General features: G+C 50.1%; 6 protein-coding genes across 6 annotated transcripts; 4 read left to right on the top strand and 2 right to left on the bottom strand.

Annotated features, from left to right (window-relative positions):
* Window positions 1-704: 704 nt before the first annotated feature.
* Window positions 705-1,367, top strand: PtrM4_100230 (uncharacterized protein; the record flags this gene model as incomplete). Its single annotated transcript, XM_066107387.1, has 2 exons — window positions 705-1,016; window positions 1,053-1,367. 2 exons carry the CDS (start codon window positions 705-707, stop codon window positions 1,365-1,367), a joined length of 627 nt encoding a protein of 208 aa, XP_065961836.1.
* A 243-nt stretch (window positions 1,368-1,610) lies between these two features.
* Window positions 1,611-2,906, top strand: PtrM4_100220 (uncharacterized protein; the record flags this gene model as incomplete). Its single annotated transcript, XM_066107386.1, has 2 exons — window positions 1,611-2,240; window positions 2,289-2,906. 2 exons carry the CDS (start codon window positions 1,611-1,613, stop codon window positions 2,904-2,906), a joined length of 1,248 nt encoding a protein of 415 aa, XP_065961835.1.
* A 1,227-nt stretch (window positions 2,907-4,133) lies between these two features.
* Window positions 4,134-7,000, top strand: PtrM4_100210 (Polyketide synthase module protein; the record flags this gene model as incomplete). The annotated part of the gene is made up of 4 exons (XM_066107385.1): window positions 4,134-4,237; window positions 4,278-5,424; window positions 5,960-6,215; window positions 6,276-7,000. The coding sequence occupies 4 exons, from the start codon at window positions 4,134-4,136 to the stop codon at window positions 6,998-7,000; spliced, it is 2,232 nt and encodes a 743-aa protein (XP_065961834.1).
* A 346-nt stretch (window positions 7,001-7,346) lies between these two features.
* On the top strand, window positions 7,347-11,055 carry PtrM4_100200 (Dimer-Tnp-hAT domain containing protein; the record flags this gene model as incomplete). Its single annotated transcript, XM_066107384.1, has 3 exons — window positions 7,347-7,457; window positions 8,456-9,765; window positions 9,900-11,055. The coding sequence occupies 3 exons, from the start codon at window positions 7,347-7,349 to the stop codon at window positions 11,053-11,055; spliced, it is 2,577 nt and encodes an 858-aa protein (XP_065961833.1).
* A 113-nt stretch (window positions 11,056-11,168) lies between these two features.
* Window positions 11,169-15,011, bottom strand: PtrM4_100190 (uncharacterized protein; the record flags this gene model as incomplete). Its single annotated transcript, XM_066107383.1, has 1 exon — window positions 11,169-15,011. The coding sequence occupies one exon, from the start codon at window positions 15,009-15,011 to the stop codon at window positions 11,169-11,171; it is 3,843 nt and encodes a 1,280-aa protein (XP_065961832.1).
* A 108-nt stretch (window positions 15,012-15,119) lies between these two features.
* On the bottom strand, window positions 15,120-15,629 carry PtrM4_100180 (MSSP multi-domain protein; the record flags this gene model as incomplete). Its single annotated transcript, XM_066107382.1, has 1 exon — window positions 15,120-15,629. One exon carries the CDS (start codon window positions 15,627-15,629, stop codon window positions 15,120-15,122), a length of 510 nt encoding a protein of 169 aa, XP_065961831.1.
* Window positions 15,630-16,523: the final 894 nt, after the last annotated feature.

Raw genomic sequence — 16,523 nt, 5'->3', positions numbered from 1 at the left:
CCATTTTCGAGTAATCGGTTCCATGCGTATAGCTGCGTTATAGTAATCTTGTTGCGTTCTGCAAACAACTGTCATAACTCGTTAGTGGGTAACTTTGAAGATGTTTGGGGATTAGCTCACATAACAGTAGTCCCCTTACAAAGCTTGTGCAACCTTGTTACAATTGCTTACGACATTGTTCGGTTGATTGGGGGTGGGAACCACGAAGGCGCTGGTCGGTGTGGGTGTTGGTTGAGCGGATCGGCTGATAGTAATTGAGTCGCTAGTCCCGACACCATACTTGTCAACGAGCGAGCCGGCTCGCTCAGCTCGCTCGGCTTGGACGTTTTGACCAAGCCGAATGAGCTGAGCGCGCAGTGCGCGCTTGCAAGCCGAGCGAGCTTAGGGATAGGCGCTCGCTCAGTCAGCTTGCTTAGCTTGGTTGGATGGGGCGGTTGGAAACTTGGGGCTGAAGGACTTGGTGGAGGGGCAATCTCACGATGATTTTTAGGTGTAGTGCGTAAGTTCGAAACCTAGTTATAACCTAAAATACACTCTTTTTTGCTATATTTCTAGCAAATAAGCTACTAAATTTCCGGCTAACGGCCTGGCAACAATATTCTCCTTCTGCGACACTTCACTTACTACTTATCACCCACCACACTCACCTATACTCCATCAACGCGTCTCTATTTGCAGCTATTATCTACCTCGCCGTTGCTATAATGCCAGCAAAAAGAACATGCGTTAATGCTCTAGAAATCGCGACAACTTCGAAGCGCCCTAGAGTCGCAGCGCGTCATCGCGGGACTGCCAGCCAACCTGTGCTAGTCGATACTCAGCCATTCTCACCATCTCCACCTCCTCCACCGCTGTCGCCGCGTCAAGCTCTCGTTGCCGCGCCACAAGCACCAAATTTTGAAGCGACCCTCCGAGAGTCGCGCGCCGAAGAGACGATCATCCCACCACCTAAGGGCAGCGAGCATGCCACTGTTGCAGCTTCAGGAGCAGCTAGCGAGGCTGTCGACAAGGGTTTCGTATAGGTAGAGGACAAATACGACGGCTTTAATTAGAGTCGCTACCCAAAGCACTGCAAGCCGCCCACATCACTTTCGAACCGAGCAAGCTGGGTATACAGCCATGGCTATCGCATCGCCTTGCGCAGCAACGTCGCAAAAGTTACGTGGATCTGCCACTATTGCTATAAGCACAAGTTCACTACTGTTGGCCGTGGCATACATAACGTCTCGCAGTCTCCATCAGCGCCAGCACGTCATCTCGGAGAAGACAAGAAAGTTCATGGCTTGAAGCCTCCAAGTAAGCGCACTACCGTCGCTCCTCGGAAAGAAACTCTCCTCGAACGCGCCCTTCAGAAGGGCTGCTCTTAGGCTGTTGCCAACGAGCTTACCAACTTCAATATACAAGAGTTTAGGCTTGCGGCCGTTACCTAGCTCGTCGAAAACAACCTCCCACTCTCACAATTCGAATCATCGTCTTTTCGCAATATGATATAATTAGCTAGCGTAGAGGCAGAACGAGCCTTGTGGGCATCTTATAACAGCGTCTCACGATACGTTATACGCCTGTACAACTACCTGTTACTAAAGGTTATCGCAAGCCTTTCAGAATCAATGAGCAAAGTCTATGTAAGCTTTGACGGATGGACGACAAAAGGTGGCAAGCGCGGTTACTTAGGTATCGTCGCCCACTACGTTGATAGCTCTGGCGAGCTCAGGGACTTGCCTATTGCGCTCCCACAACTGACAGGTGCCTACACCGGCGAGGCTATGGCTGAGGTCGTGATGGCAATATTCAAGCAGTTCGAAATCACTGTGGGCAAGCTCGGTTACTTCGTCCTCGACAACGCACATAACAACAACACCACGATTAACACTCTCGCCTTGCAGATAGGCTTTAGCGCTACTGAGCGTCGCCTTCGCTGCGGTCCTTATACGCTTAATCTCATTGGCCAGATGCTACTCTGGGGTGAGGAGAAAGAGTCCTACGACAACGAGGAGACTGAGCGCGTGAACGAAGCTGAGAATATGGCTACTTGGCGAGGCGATGGACCATTAGGAGTGCTTGTCGCGGTTATTAACTACATCAAAACACCACAACAGTACGCTCTTTTTGAGAAGTATCAGAAGCTCGCTATTAGGGACCAGCCTGTCAACGCGCCAACAGAACAGCACAAAATCAAGGAGCCCGTTAAGCTAGTTGTTACTCGCTATAACTCTTACGTTTCGTGTTTTAAGCGCGCTGTTGAGTTGTAATTAGCGGTTAATAGGTACGCCAACTACCATATTTAGAAGATTGAAACTGAAGACGCGTACGCCCGAAGTCGTAACAACAAGCTGCCTGCAGCGCCGGATTGGATGAGGTCTGATGGGATCAATGCCCATGACTGGCAGGTGATTGCTGAGTATATTGATGTGCTTAGGCCACTAAAACAAGCTACAAAACGGCTTGAAGGCCGCGGCAAAAGCGGTGCTTTTGGAGCAATCGCTGAGGTTATTCTAGTATTTGAATACTTACTTGGAGTCTATGAGGACCGCTTGCAAAGCTATGAAGACGTCATTTATGATGAGCATACAGAGTCACCCGAAGACCACCTTGCTATCAACCTCCGCGCTGCCCTAGTTAAAGCCCGCGAGTACTACAACAAGCTCGACCTCTCGCCAGCTTACTATGCTGCTATAATCCTTCATCCTCGCTACAAAAGCTACCTTGACGCAGCGTGGGCGGATAAGCCTGATTGGCTAGAGAGCAGCAACCGCAAGTTTCAACATTTGTGGGCGGAGTACAAAAGCTTACCGAAGCCGCGCTTACGCTCTAAAGTTAGGCACAATGATATAGAAGACGCTATTAACAGCTTTATTAAGCCGGCAGGGCTTACGGAGAACGAGGAGGATGAATATGAGGCTTAGAAACGCAGCGAACCGATCGCTAGCGAGGGCGTCGACCCTATAAAATACTGGGTAGGACTCCGCGATCGCTACCCCAGCCTTAGCAAATTTGCTATCGACATGCTATCAATCCCAGGCTCAAGCTGTGAGTGTGAGCGCTTATTCAGCGAGCTGGGTGACCTCCTCGAGCCCCGTCGGCGCAGCATTTCTCCGCAACTTCTAGCAGCAATACAGTGCGATCGACGATGGATAAGAGCTAGATTTGGCAGTGGTGAGGTGCCTGTAAAGGAGGCTATCAGCGATGAGGAGATGGACGCGAAATACGGTGTACATAAGTGGGATATTAGCTGAGAAACTCAACACTAAGGTTTCTATATAACTTTCCTAATCGGGACTGAGCCCATCAAGCCGAGCGAGCTGACAGCCCTGTTTCAGCCAATCCGAGCGAGCCGAGCGAGCTGCTGGCCTCCGCTCAATTGGCTGAGCAAGCCAATTGGCTGAGCTCGCTCAGCTTGCTCATTGACATCTGTGCTTAACGGTATCTCACACCTCATTATTTTAACAGAGTGAGAATGCTAATACCGGTGTAAAGGTACTGCGTGAAAGTCGAGATTGGCCTCGAGAACTGAGACGAGCATCCATCAACAGCTTCGGTTATGGTGCGTATCTGATGTGAGATGCCAATAAAACATGTCTGTTGACAAAGTTACTAGGTGGATCCAATGGCCATGCAATTATTGAGGCACCCCGCTATACGTCTGTTAACCAAACTGAATCAGTAAATGGCACAGTCCGCAACAATCAATTAAGTGGGTCCTAGAAGGTTCAGATTGGATTGATTGATTACCGCTTTAAGCCTAGTAGTTACCTATAGGAGTTTAAGCCCTACCTAGATAGGTAAGTGGGTCTAGGAGAGTGACCGGATTGAATTGATTGTTGCGGAGTCTAGTAAATGGGCCAGCAGCGAGCCGAGTATTTGTCGTCAGCGGCCATGACTCGAAGACCTGCAAGGCTATCACGAAACAACTAAGTCATGATATTATGATGCATTGCTTCAGAGCAGGGGATCTAGCTTACACGCTAGCCAGCCGACGAAGTAAACTGCCGTGTCGTTTAGCGCTCCGCGCAGACAATCTCGACCAGCTAGTTGCGAAACTAGAGGCCGTTAAAAGCGAACCAACTAGGGCGGCGTCGTCGCCCATAAATATTGGGTTTGTATTTACTGGACAAGGCGCGCAGTGGTATGCAATGGGCAGGGAGCTCATTGAAAGATATGCAGTATTCAGGAAAGCGCTTGAGAAGGCTGACAACTGCATCTCTAGCCTAGGTTCAGACTGGTCAATTATCGGCAAGTAACCTTCTATTGGCGTTCGATGTTAGGCTAACTTGAAGTGAAGATAAGCTCTTGAAAGACGACCTTAACTCTCAGGTAGACAAGGCTGAGATAAGCATGCCGCTTTGCTGCGCTCTGCAGATTGCACTCGTCTGTCTCTTGCGCTCTTGGAACGTTCATCCTACTGCAGTAGTCGGCCATTCCAGTGGCGAAAGTGCTGCTGCATTTGCTGCTGGTGCCCTAGACATGCGATCGGCCATCGCCGTGCAATACTATCGTGGCTTGCTCACCGGAAGACTGGCGGGTACTCGGTCGACCAAAGGAAGCATGATGGCTGCAGGTCTCAGCTTGGAAGATGCTGAGCGATACCTTTCCAAAGTTACTTCTGGTAAAGCCGTGGTTGGGTGCCATAACTCGCCATTGTCGGTAACCTTATCGGGAGATGCAGATGCCATCGATGAGCTAGAGATACTGTTGAAAGTCGATGGTGTCTTTACTCGCAAGCTCAACGTCCCGACCGCCTTTCACAGTCACCATATGAGTCACGACGCTACGGAATACCTCAAGTATCTGGAAGAGTGTTTCACTACACCACAAGATCCTTTGCTCACACACTTGTCGTCTTCGGTCACGGGCGGATGGTGTGAAAAGGCATCAGACTTTGGACCAGAACACTGGGTGGACTATATGCTTAAACCCGTGCGCTTTGCAGATGCCCTATCGAAGCTCTGCAGCGAGCGACCTTGGGATGAGATGTTCAAAAAAGGACAGAAGGCAGTAGATGTCCTTATCGAAATTGGCCCTCATGGAGCACTGGCTGCGCCGATCCGTCAGTCGTTACAGGTTGCACAGTTTAAAGATCTCCAAATTGGTTACATTTCAGCTCTGAAGCGAAATGAGAACGCGGTGCATACAATGCATGACCTGGCCGGCTTCCTCTGGACTCGCGGCTACCCAGTGAATCTTGCGGTAGTCAACTCTACAGAAACGCAACACAATCGCCCCCAATTCCTTACAGGACTAACACCGTACCCCTGGAACTACCAATCAAAATTGCGAGCTGAGTCCTCTATAGCCAAAAGGTACCGGCTTCGACCAGTCGGCCCTGACGAGTTGATTGGCTTCCTCGATACGAGCTGCGATCTTTCTAACCCGTCGTGGACCAACAATTTTGAATCAGAGAAATTGTTCCACGACGGAGAACAGGTATGCTCTGTAGGCGTGTACTGCTCTCTGGCAGGTAGAGCGATCCAAAAACTGGCCAGCTGGCAACAAACGAACGGTAATTCCAATGCAGCGACTCCGAGATTCCGGCATGTCGAAATACACGAAGACCTACAAATCGATGATGCACAGCTGACCAAACTCCATGTGGAGTTGCGTCGATCCAAGTTAGGACCAGAACCTATAGCAGAGATATGGCGCGTATTTACCATCAGCTCAGAAGACAGCTCTGGTATTTGGACGATACACTGTGATGGTCTCGTGGGCCTGACCACCACGTAGACTCCGCAACAATCAATTCAATCCGGTCACTCTCCTAGACCCACTTACCTATCTAGGTAGGGCTTAAACTCCTATAGGTAACTACTAGGCTTAAAGCGGTAATCAATCAATCCAATCTGAACCTTCTAGGACCCACTTAATTGATTGTTGCGGACTGTGTCCATCGGCCGAACGAGGCACCCAGCTTCTGGTTGCCGATAAATGCAACAGCCGCGTCGAACATCTCCGAACCCAGTTCAAAGCCCAGGAAGACACTGTGACTTTTGTCAAGCTAGATATCGGTGCGGAAACATGTGATCCGTCCTTTGAAGCCGGATCCTTCGACCTCGTTGTAGCCTATCAAGTTTTCCACGACTGTAGGGATATCAAGCTTGCCTTAGAAAATGTATCAAGGCTCCTGAAGCCAGGCGGAAAGCTTCTATTTGCTGAGACGACCATGCCTCCTCTCGATATGAGGCTATGCTTGGCGATCCATCCAAGCTGGTATATTGGTATGACATTCTTCATGGCATTGCACTCTTATGCTGATAGTACTAACAAATTGTTCACAGGTAGCGAGCCAGAACGAAAATTAAACCCTTACTTGTCTATTCAACAGTGGGTATCTCTACTTTCGGAAGCCGGTTTCGGAAGTATCGATGGAAAGCTCAGAGATTGCGAAAGCGACGATCATCACTCTATTCACCTCATGCAAGCTACAAGGCTTCATTCAAACTCGGATTCAGCAGAAAATTACTCCAGCAACCTGCAAGCTTCATGCTTTACCCAAATGTGGCGGCCAGATATTGATCTTATACCTTCTAGTCAGATCAAAGATCTAATCTGCAACCGCATTATGAAAAGCTCTGATCACCTTCCATTGGACCTTCTAGAGTATGTCTGCTTAGTTTATATGTCTCAAACCCTTACTTGGCTAGAACAAGCAGAAAATCTACAGCATGCACAAAGCGGTCACTGGCAACTTTACGCGCAATGGATACGCAGCTGTATGGAACAGCACCCATCGATCGATCCCAAGGATCCCCTCGTGGAAGAAAAGATGATAGCCGCAAGAGAAACAATCGCATCTTCTGAGAGCGGCAGCATCGTTCTTGGTATGATTGACCTGATCGGGAAGAACCTACGCAAGATCTTCACGAGAGAGACCGAGACACTACAGGTCATGGTCGAAGGCGACCTTCACCGATTCTACAGATCTGCATTCGGTATCTCAGCAAACCCCAGCATTGCGCAATACATTGGTCTTATCGCAGACAAGAAACAGGGCATACGCTAGACTCCGCAACAATCAATTCAATCCGGTCACTCTCCTAGACCCACTTACCTATCTAGGTAGGGCTTAAACTCCTATAGGTAACTACTAGGCTTAAAGCGGTAATCAATCAATCCAATCTGAACCTTCTAGGACCCACTTAATTGATTGTTGCGGACTGTGGCCAGGGTGGTATTGGACTAACGACGTTCGTTTCGCTGGCTTGGTAACAGTTGCACAGGCAAAGCCTCCTGTTCTAACATCAACCAACACTCGCGCCATTCAGGAGAAGCTGTCGAACTGCACCAATGTCGATACCACAACGGAATATATCACCAAGGCTTTGACGGAGCGTCTTGCACAACTCATGATGCTACCAGTTACTGATGTGGATCCTAATGAGCCGTTATCTGCGTACGGTGTGGACAGCTTGGTGGCCGTGGAGCTGCGCAGTTGGATATTGAAGGAGTTGTCGGTGCAAGTAAGTACATTGGATATCACGGCAGACGGGCCAATGACTCGACTGGTGAGCCGATTGGCGGCGAAAGCTCAAGGTCATGAATGAACGATGGGTTTTCTGTATTCGGAAAACCGGCTGTTGATACATACATGCAAGGCTGTTTGTAGTTCAATGTTTGGATTCTGGAAATGCTTCACCATTGCTTGATATTTCGGTACAGTATGATATCATGTAATCGGGCTGAGGTATAGATTGTAATTTGTTTTTTTGGCGTAGATAGTTACTTTCTTTACTTAATCCAACGATTGCGATTGCTATCTGGAATTTGACGACGAGCGATTACCTCTACCAACCTGATTGCGGGATCCGAACTTAGTACCCCAACAGTCAAGAAACCAGACTCCGCAACAATCAATCCAGATTGGTCAGATTGATTGATTTGATTGGTCATTTGGAGTTTTTACCAACTCAATCAACTCAATCTAAGCTTTTCAAAATAGCTAATCAAATCAACTTGCGAAGGTCAGATTGATTGATTTGATTAGTTAGATTGATTTATTATTAACGAGTTGTAAGGCGAGTAGTGTCGTATTAAGAGAAGGTTTTTGGTGTTGAAGATAGTTATCTTGGACCCCTATCTCGCTTAGCTTGTGATCCCTGTCGGCCGGGCAAGCCAGTCTCTATGCATTCACTTCTCACCAGCTAGCTCTCCTCTTATAGGACTAGCTCCTTCTGCTTAGGGGCTAGCCTCTTCTAGGCTTCACCCCGCACCTATATAGCTAGTCCTTCGCTGTTCTTAATACAACAACGATTTCGCTCACTCAGTTCCCTAATAATCCCTTACACACAACACTAGTTGCCTAGCTACCTATACAGACATTTTTCTTTAGTGTTTAGTATCGCCCACGATGGCCAAACGCTCTCGAGTTCCCACCAATACTGCTGCCGCCGCCGCCGCCGCCAAACGGGCGCGCCTATCAAGGCCCTCTGTCCTATCTCAGCGATCGCTGTCGCCTCAGGAAACCCTTGGCGCCGCCGTAAGCCAGGCCACAACGTTTGAGTCGCAATTTTTCGAGTCGCAAACAGAGGAGGAGGGTGCGGCTGAGGGCAGCCAGGCTGGTACAGCAGCAACAACAGAGGCTAGTGTTGATACAGAGCCTGATAATGGCGATAACTTTGACGGCATTAACTGGGATCGCCTCCCTCGGTTCATGAAGCCTCTTACAACTGGGCGGCGCGTCAAGAGTTGGATCTTTCAACATGGATATCGCGTTGTTGAGCTCTACGATCAGAATCGAGTGTGGTTTGTATGCAAATACTGCCACATCCACAAGGTCATTGACACTGGCGGCAGTGGAGTTTTTGACGTATCAAAGGCCACCTCCTCAGCTGCAGCTCATCTTGGCCTTCAGAAACGAGGCCATGGCTTTACAAAAGACGGCCTGAAGCCTCGAAGAACAGGGCAGCAACTCTCTCTACGACAGACGCTGGAGACTGGTGTTGCAGTCTCTCAAGAGGCTGCCAACGCGATGGGCAACTTCAACATCCAGCAGTTTCGTGAAGTTGCAGTGTTCTGCCTTCTTGATAACAACTTGCCAATGGAGCTACTTGCAAGGCCGTCCTTTCGCGAGATGATTAGCCTTGCAAACCCAGAGGCAGAGGCAGCTTTGTGGGTAAGTCCTCGCAGTGTAGCTACCTACGCAATGCGCCTCTTCCAATATATGCAGCCACAGATTGTCTGCGCTCTGTCAGAAGCTGCAAGCAAGATCCACATAAGCTTTGATGGTTGGACGACAAAGGGTGGCAAGCGTGGATTCTTTGGAGTCGTTGCACACTTTGCTAACGCCTCTGGAGTGATACAAGATCTCCCCATCGCCCTCCCACATCTCGCAGGCTCTCATACTGGTGATGCTATCGCTGATACAATTAAAAAGACGCTCCAAGAATACAGTATTGGGAGTGATAAACTCGGCTACTTCGTCCTCGACAATGCTGCAAACAACGATACTGCAGTCTCCTCGCTCGCCCACGCGTACGACTTCAACGCTGCTCACCGACGCCTCCGCTGCGGCCCTCACACGCTTAACCTTATTGGCCAGGCAATTATCTTTGGCAGCAATCAAGAGGCGTACAACAACAACAACGACGAGCAGCTCCAAACAGAGGAGGTGTACATGCAGGAGTGGCGTCAAGAAGGGCCCTTAGGTGTACTTATCGACGTTATCAACCATATAAAAATGTTGCCATTCAGGACTACCCTTCTTGGAATCGGCCCGATGCTTCTTGGCCGAATGTTCTACAACCTTCACTTTCACTCCTTTGCCGTCATGTGCTTACGCACATCTCATGTATATAACCTTGTGTATCTACTCCGTAGGACAATCAACGCAGTTCTCATATGCAGTTGTTGACGTCTTGTCTACTGCGATAAAAAACGCCTCAACAACACGAAATTTTCCGAAGCTTCCAAACCGCCGCCAACGCCGAGTTGCCAGCTAGAGAGCGCCTCCACGTACTTGAGCCTGTGAAGCCTGTTGTTACACGCTGGAACTCTTACTACGCTGCCTTCAAACGCGCAACTCAACTCCAGGCAGCATACAACTCTTACGCTGAGCACTACATTAACGCACTCTCCCTTGAAGATCGCCGCGCTTGTCAACGTGGCAATAAACTCCCTGAAGCACCTAGTTGGATGAGATCAACAGGACTTACAGCTGCTGATTGGGCGGTGATAACAGAGTATCAGGACTGCCTAGAGCCGCTTAAGCTTGCTACGGAGAAGCTTGAGGGTCGCGGAAAGGCAGGCAAATACGGCGCTATATATGAGACTATTCCTGTATTTGAATACGTACTTGGCGCGCTCGAAGCCCGTACGCGCTCGTACGAGCAAGTTGACTTCAACCCACCTGATGCGCCTGAAGATCACCTCTTTGTTAACCTCCGCGCCGCCTGGAGTAAGGCCAACGATTACTACAACAAGCTCGATCGATCGCCAGCATACTACGCTGCTACCTGCCTCCATCCATACTACAAATACTACTGCGAGAACAGCTGGGTGGATAAGCCAGAATGGCTAACATCAGCCAACGCTGGCTTCCTGCAGCTCTGGCAGTCGTATAAGCCTCAACGTACACGTCCTCTATCTCAAACAACTGCAAAACCAAGGCATAGAGGAATAGATGATGTGATTGGCGCCCTCGTACGGCGCAACAAGGCTCAGGTAGAGGCTGCCCACGACGATGAGTACGAGCGCTGGAGAACTCAAGAGCCAGAGTGGACAAGCGAACAGTATCTTAGCGATGGCCACCCAGTCAAGTACTGGATTCAATTACGCTCAAAATACCCGTGTTTAAGCCAGTTTGCGATTGATATACTCACGATACCAGCATCTAGTTGCGACTGCGAGAGGCTCTTTAGCGAGCTTGGCGATTTACTTGAGCCGCGCCGGCGAGCTCTTGGCAGCGAGTTACTTGCTGCCCTTCAGCTTGTACGTTCGTGGAGACGAGCTGGCTTTGACGGCTTGTACAACAACGGTGATGATGAAGATAAGTGGAGTGACGTCAAAGATGAGGAGATTGTACAACAGTACGATATAGAAGGCTGGAGTACAACACCATAACCCCCTGTATACTACTTCTTAGCATCAATCAGCCAATCAACCAATCAATCGCAATCAATCTGCTCAAAAACCCTAACAATCAATCCGCAATCAATCAGCAGCGTCGCCGCAAGCTAATCAAACCAATCGACAACCTTAAGATTGATTGATTTGATTGTTGCGGAGTCTGCTGGTTGGCATGTTGATGCGATGTACGCTCCGCGGGCGCGCTGCTCGGTGTACTGTTGCGCGCGGTCGGGTGCCCTAATATCCACAAGCCTGATCCTTCCTCCTTGTCCTCTCTGCCTAAGGATCGAGACTCTGCTGGCGTCCATCGTAAGTGTACATCTATTAAAGTCTAACTGCACTTCTGGTGTCAGCCTTGCTTTTAGCTTTGACCTGAACTCTGCCTTCTGGATCTTCTTCTCTTCATGTGACGAGAACGCTGGTGTCCCGAGCATGAGAGTGTCGTCTGTCTGCATGCCAACGATGCCGAAGATGCCTGCGTCGTCGCTGTTCGTGATCAATAGGCATGGGTCGTACGTCGATGTTGCCATGTCCAGTTCCTTGCAATGGTGTCCGTGATACGTTGTCCACCAGTGGACTCCTGCCTCAGCGATTCCATACAGCGGCTTGATCACATGGAGTAGCGTGCCTCTTGGGTATCGATGTACCAGCTCAGTAGGGAGGTATGCAAGTATCGTCCTCTTCAGTGTTGTCTGAGCCTGTGGGTATGCCTGCGTAATATCACGTAGCTCAACGCTCATGCCGCTTTGTACTAGCCCAGGCGCCAGCGACATGATCAGGCGCTGGCTACATCGCTGGATGGTTGGCGACTGCGTCAAGATAGCCTCCTTGCCATGGTCTTGGTAGCCTTGGATAACCAGACGGGATTTCTCATAAGGCTTAGTTGTCTTTCCCTTGACCTCACGTACTAGGCGTGACTTAAAGATCCGGATCTTGCTGTGTAGCCTCTCGTCGTATTGCTCAAATTTGAAGACTCCGCGACCTACGAGGTCGCTGATCTCTTGGTCATCAGACGCCTCAAAGGGGGCGCCTGCGGTTGTGATCACTCCATCGTTACGTAGCTTGATAGCTAGCTCAAGATCGTCCTGCTCCTTCTTGGTGATGTACGCGTGCCCCTTGCGCTTGTTCTTTGATCCTGGAGGGCGGCCTCTCCTGCGTGGTTGCGCTGCCGGAGGTACTGCTATCGGCTCGTGCGGCTCATGCGGTTCATTCGGCGCGTGTGGCGCGTCTGGGTCGCTCCAAAGGTGGTCTGGTCTGTAGTATGGCTTGACGACAGTGGATCTGAATGTTGTTGGACCATTGACCATATCGACAGTGACGTTGTGACCATCTGTACTAGCGATCTTGTACGGGCCATTCCAGCCATCACTCTCTCTCCATACTAAGACTTCGCTCTGGAGTGGGAGCGCGAGCATGTCTGCAGTGGCTGGTCCATTGCGGGTGTTCAAGGCGTCTGCAACTTGGCGCTCTGCAGTGAGCTTGCGCAGGGCTTTCGTCGCCTTTTGAATAGCCTCGCTGCGTTTGACCATTGATGGTGATGGCGGTGATTCTGCAGTCATTCGTGGGTACGCTCCAAAGACCAGTAGAGTCGGGACTAGACCATCGGGTCCAGCGGTGTCATTGACAGCTTTCACGGCCATTTGAAGGATCGCTTCATCAGACATCGTGTCTTGGAGCTCGTCATGGAGTATATCCCATGCTCGGCGAAGTGGCGCGTGGTATCTCTCAGTCTTGCCCACCGACCAGTGAGCCTCTGTAGGTACCTGCTTGCATGTAACTCCCATGGTCTTTGCCTCAGCACGGAACTCTGCGCTTGCAAAGTTGGTGCCTGCATCATGTGTGATGATGTCTGGTGGTCCTTGATACGTGTCGATCCATAGCATCCGCAGTGCCTGCCATGTCTCCTTAGCTGAGATAGCGCTGAGGAATTTTGCGCCTTGGAAAGCGGTTGAAGAATCAACTACATGTAATACCGGCTTGCCGCTGAGATACATTACATCTACCAGGATCTCATAGTTAAAGTGGTGATCATCCTTCAGAGTGAATTTAAATCGGCGCGGCGCGGAGCTGTAGAGCTGGCAGTGGTGGCAGAACTTGGTGACTTCTTCTAGGGTTCTTTCTTCAAAGTCGTTATGGCCAGCATCCTTTAAGAGTTTAACTAGTCGCGTAACAGCTGGGTGTCCAAATCGTCGATGAAGCCGTCGCAACTCTGTCTCTGTCAGGAACACAGTTGCTCTCTCTCTCTTGTTCAGATGGAACCAAGGATGTCCCCATTTGCGAATCACAGGGATGTGTACGTCACCCTGGACCAGCTCATCTGTGGTGTTGTTGAAGTAGACCTTCAACCTATCCATGTCTGCAAGGCACAATAAGAATGGTGTAGGTGCGTCAAGCACCTCAAAGTTGATCGTCCCAATGTCTGTAGAGACCTTTGCAGTGCCAATAGATGATGTAGCCTCGCCCTTGCCGAATTTAATAGATGCCTTTCCTGCTGTAGACGTATCCATCCTAACTGTAGGATCTTCCCTTGTGAGTGCAAGGTACTGCTCCTTGCCGACTGTGGATACGTTGGCAGCGCCTGTATCCGGTAGGATCCCTTGGTACACAGATCTTGTGTAGCGGTCTTCAAGCAGGAACTGTGACGCTGGCGCTGACGGCGCGTCTCGGCGGTATACGTCGTCGCCAGAGATGTGGTGCAAGAACGCCTGATCTGCAAGGCATTGCTCCGTGAAGAACTGGTGTTCAAAGCATTGCTGATCGCTCATGCCGTCGTTGTCGCTATCCTCGCAGTCTTCCTCTTCTCTCCAGCCTCTCTGGTTGTATTGGCTTGTGTGTTCGATCCCTTCATACTCTGCAAGGTATACTGAGAAGTCCTCAGGTGGCTTCGCACCTGCAACGTATAGCGTAGAGACGAACTGCGTACGGGTAGCCTTGCGCTCTTCGTCTGTGTGGTTAGTAGACCAGCATCCTTCCTTCTGGCAAACAAAGCATTTCTTCCTCCAGCGTGGCTTGAATCCTCGTCCGTTGTCGTCGCGCTGCTCGCCTCCTCGGTATGCTCCTCTGGATCCGCCTTTGAATCCTCCTCCACCTCGAGATCCACCTCGGATCCTTCCATTGCCGTTGTACCGGCGGTCTAGGTAGTATTGATCTGTAGCTATATGCGCTGTATGCTGCCGTGCTAGGTGTGTCTCGACTGCAGATCGTAGGTCTGAAAAGAGACCTTCGCATATTGTAGCTGGCTTGAACAGTGCCATCTCAAGTTCTGGAACTCCTCGGCAAGCATTAATGACATTAGTGCGCAGGGCATCCTCGCCTTCAAAGTTCTTCCCAAGCGCTCGCTGGCATAGCTGCAGCTTGTCAAGCAGGATCTGCAGAACCTCGTGTAGTCCTTTGTCAGGGTTCTCTGCGCGTGTGCGGGCAAAGGTTGTCGTTGTCCAGTCCGTGTAGTAGTGCTGGTGATGGACGTCATGGTCGAAGTGGTTTTTGATTGCCATGTACGCATCAGCAAAGCTGTCGTCTCTCTCTACAACCTGTATGTAGAACGTCTCTGCACGCCCGGTAAGAATACGGGGAAACACTGCGTGAAACTGCTCTTCTTGGATATCTACCTGCCAGCAGATGCTGAAGAAAATCTTGATCTTATCGTCTAGGAGATCGTACGCATTCCCTGTATACTTGTTGCTATTGTCCCATAGCTTAGAGAACTGCGTGATCGTATTAGCGTCGAGTCGATCGTTGCGGGACCATCGCGGCGGGAGCATCTTGTACGGGTCGTGTGGTAGGCCAAGGGGTCTGTCAGGTACTCGGTTTGTAGGTTGCTGAGGGAAAGGTGTCACCTCGCGGTACGCGGTCGCTGGGGGTCGTGTCTGTGTTTGCGCACGCCATTGTTGCGGCTGCGTGGCCTGCTCCCACAGTTGTCGATGCTGAGGCCCTTCCAGCGTACCGCTCATGTGTAGCGGCGGTTGTGGCTCTATTGTTTGGGAACGGCTCTGGACGCCTTGTCTCACTCTATACTGCTCTTGTTGCTCGCCCTGCGACGGTCGTTGTAATTGCGACGGCTATGGTACTTGCGGCGGCTGTTGTAATTGCGGCGGTTGTTGTAATTGCGGCTGTTGTTGTACAGCTGGATAGACTGTGTGCTGAGTGTCCTGTTGGCGTTTATTGCTCTGCTGGCGCTGGTACGCTTCGGACTGTTGGTCGAATTTTATGGCTCGAAACTCTGCTGGTTCCCATTCAAGAGTATTCTCTATACCTAAAATGTTGTAGAGAGAGTCCGCCACCCTGGCGTGATTGTTGTCAGTGTATACTCCCCGATGTCGTAGCACACTCTTAAGAGACCTTAGTGTACCACGCTCAACCTTGCTAAATAGCTCCTTCGTCCATCCTTCAAAGTCCCATTTGTAGTCAATGAAGAGGTCATCGTCCCAGGCCATTGACACATTGTAGTCGTGGATAGCTTTGGCGACCCACGTTGTTGCGTGTGTCTCGTTTGCGTCCGCCGTTGCGGGTACGCCCCAGAGAGCTGTATTGATGACCTTGAGTGCAACTGTGTATGAACAGTTTTCCATAAGTTGTTCCGCGGTAAATTTGGCCTATGGTGAGTCTGAGAGGTGTTCTAATTGCTCATTCTATAGTTGATTCTGAGCTTCAGCAGAGTCTGCAAAGCTTATTTCGCTTTAGTTATTCGCTATCTTGCCGGCGGGTGTTGACGCGTTGTCGGTGTTGTTGTCTCGCTGGTTGGTCGTGCCAGCGCTTGTTGTTGTACGTGATTGGATCGTCCGGAGACGCTCGTACGGTTGAGTTGTATTGCGTTGCTAACGCGCTCTGTGTTCGCGGATTAGGCTAAACCAGCAGCTGTAGAGGGAGGTTAAGAGTGCTTCGTGTTATCTCTGCCTCGCTCTGTTCTTAGCACAGAATCTTCTCCCGGGAGTATAACGTCGTGCGTCAGGGAGTTCGTCGAAGATGCGGTCTGTCTCTTCTACCTTGCTGTCTGTGATCGCCTTAAGCAATCACTGATCAGTGTTAGTTGGCTTTGCACTAAGTGCGTAAAGGGAAATAACGATAACTAGGAATGCATTCTGTTCGGTGGTTCTTGTTTTTATTGTCTACGAACATAGCTGCTACGAAGGTATACCTAAGCTCTGCACAAGGTGGGCCGAAGTCGGGCCGAAGTGTCAAGCAGCCGACGTCTCTACCGATACTCACGATCCGACACGCATGCTATTAGGTTATGTTGTCACAACGAGGCTAATGGCCAGCGAATCAAAATCTGCCAAGCTGACAAGTGCATCTCCAAAAAGCGATTTATCGATACTTCATACATGCAAGCCACATCGCTAAATATAACTTCTCAGAATACTGCCTGTTGGCACATACGAGCGAAACTGACAGGGGTACATCTAAAACCTCGTACTACGGCATACTTCTACATTAGTTATTCGCTCACTAGTTATATTGTTAAG

Source organism: Pyrenophora tritici-repentis, chromosome 5 (genome assembly GCF_003171515.1).
Source record: "Pyrenophora tritici-repentis strain M4 chromosome 5, whole genome shotgun sequence".
Classification (NCBI taxonomy): domain Eukaryota; kingdom Fungi; phylum Ascomycota; class Dothideomycetes; order Pleosporales; family Pleosporaceae; genus Pyrenophora; species Pyrenophora tritici-repentis.
The sequence above is the reverse complement of the archived record's forward strand: the minus strand, read 5'-3'. Positions and strand labels throughout refer to the sequence as shown.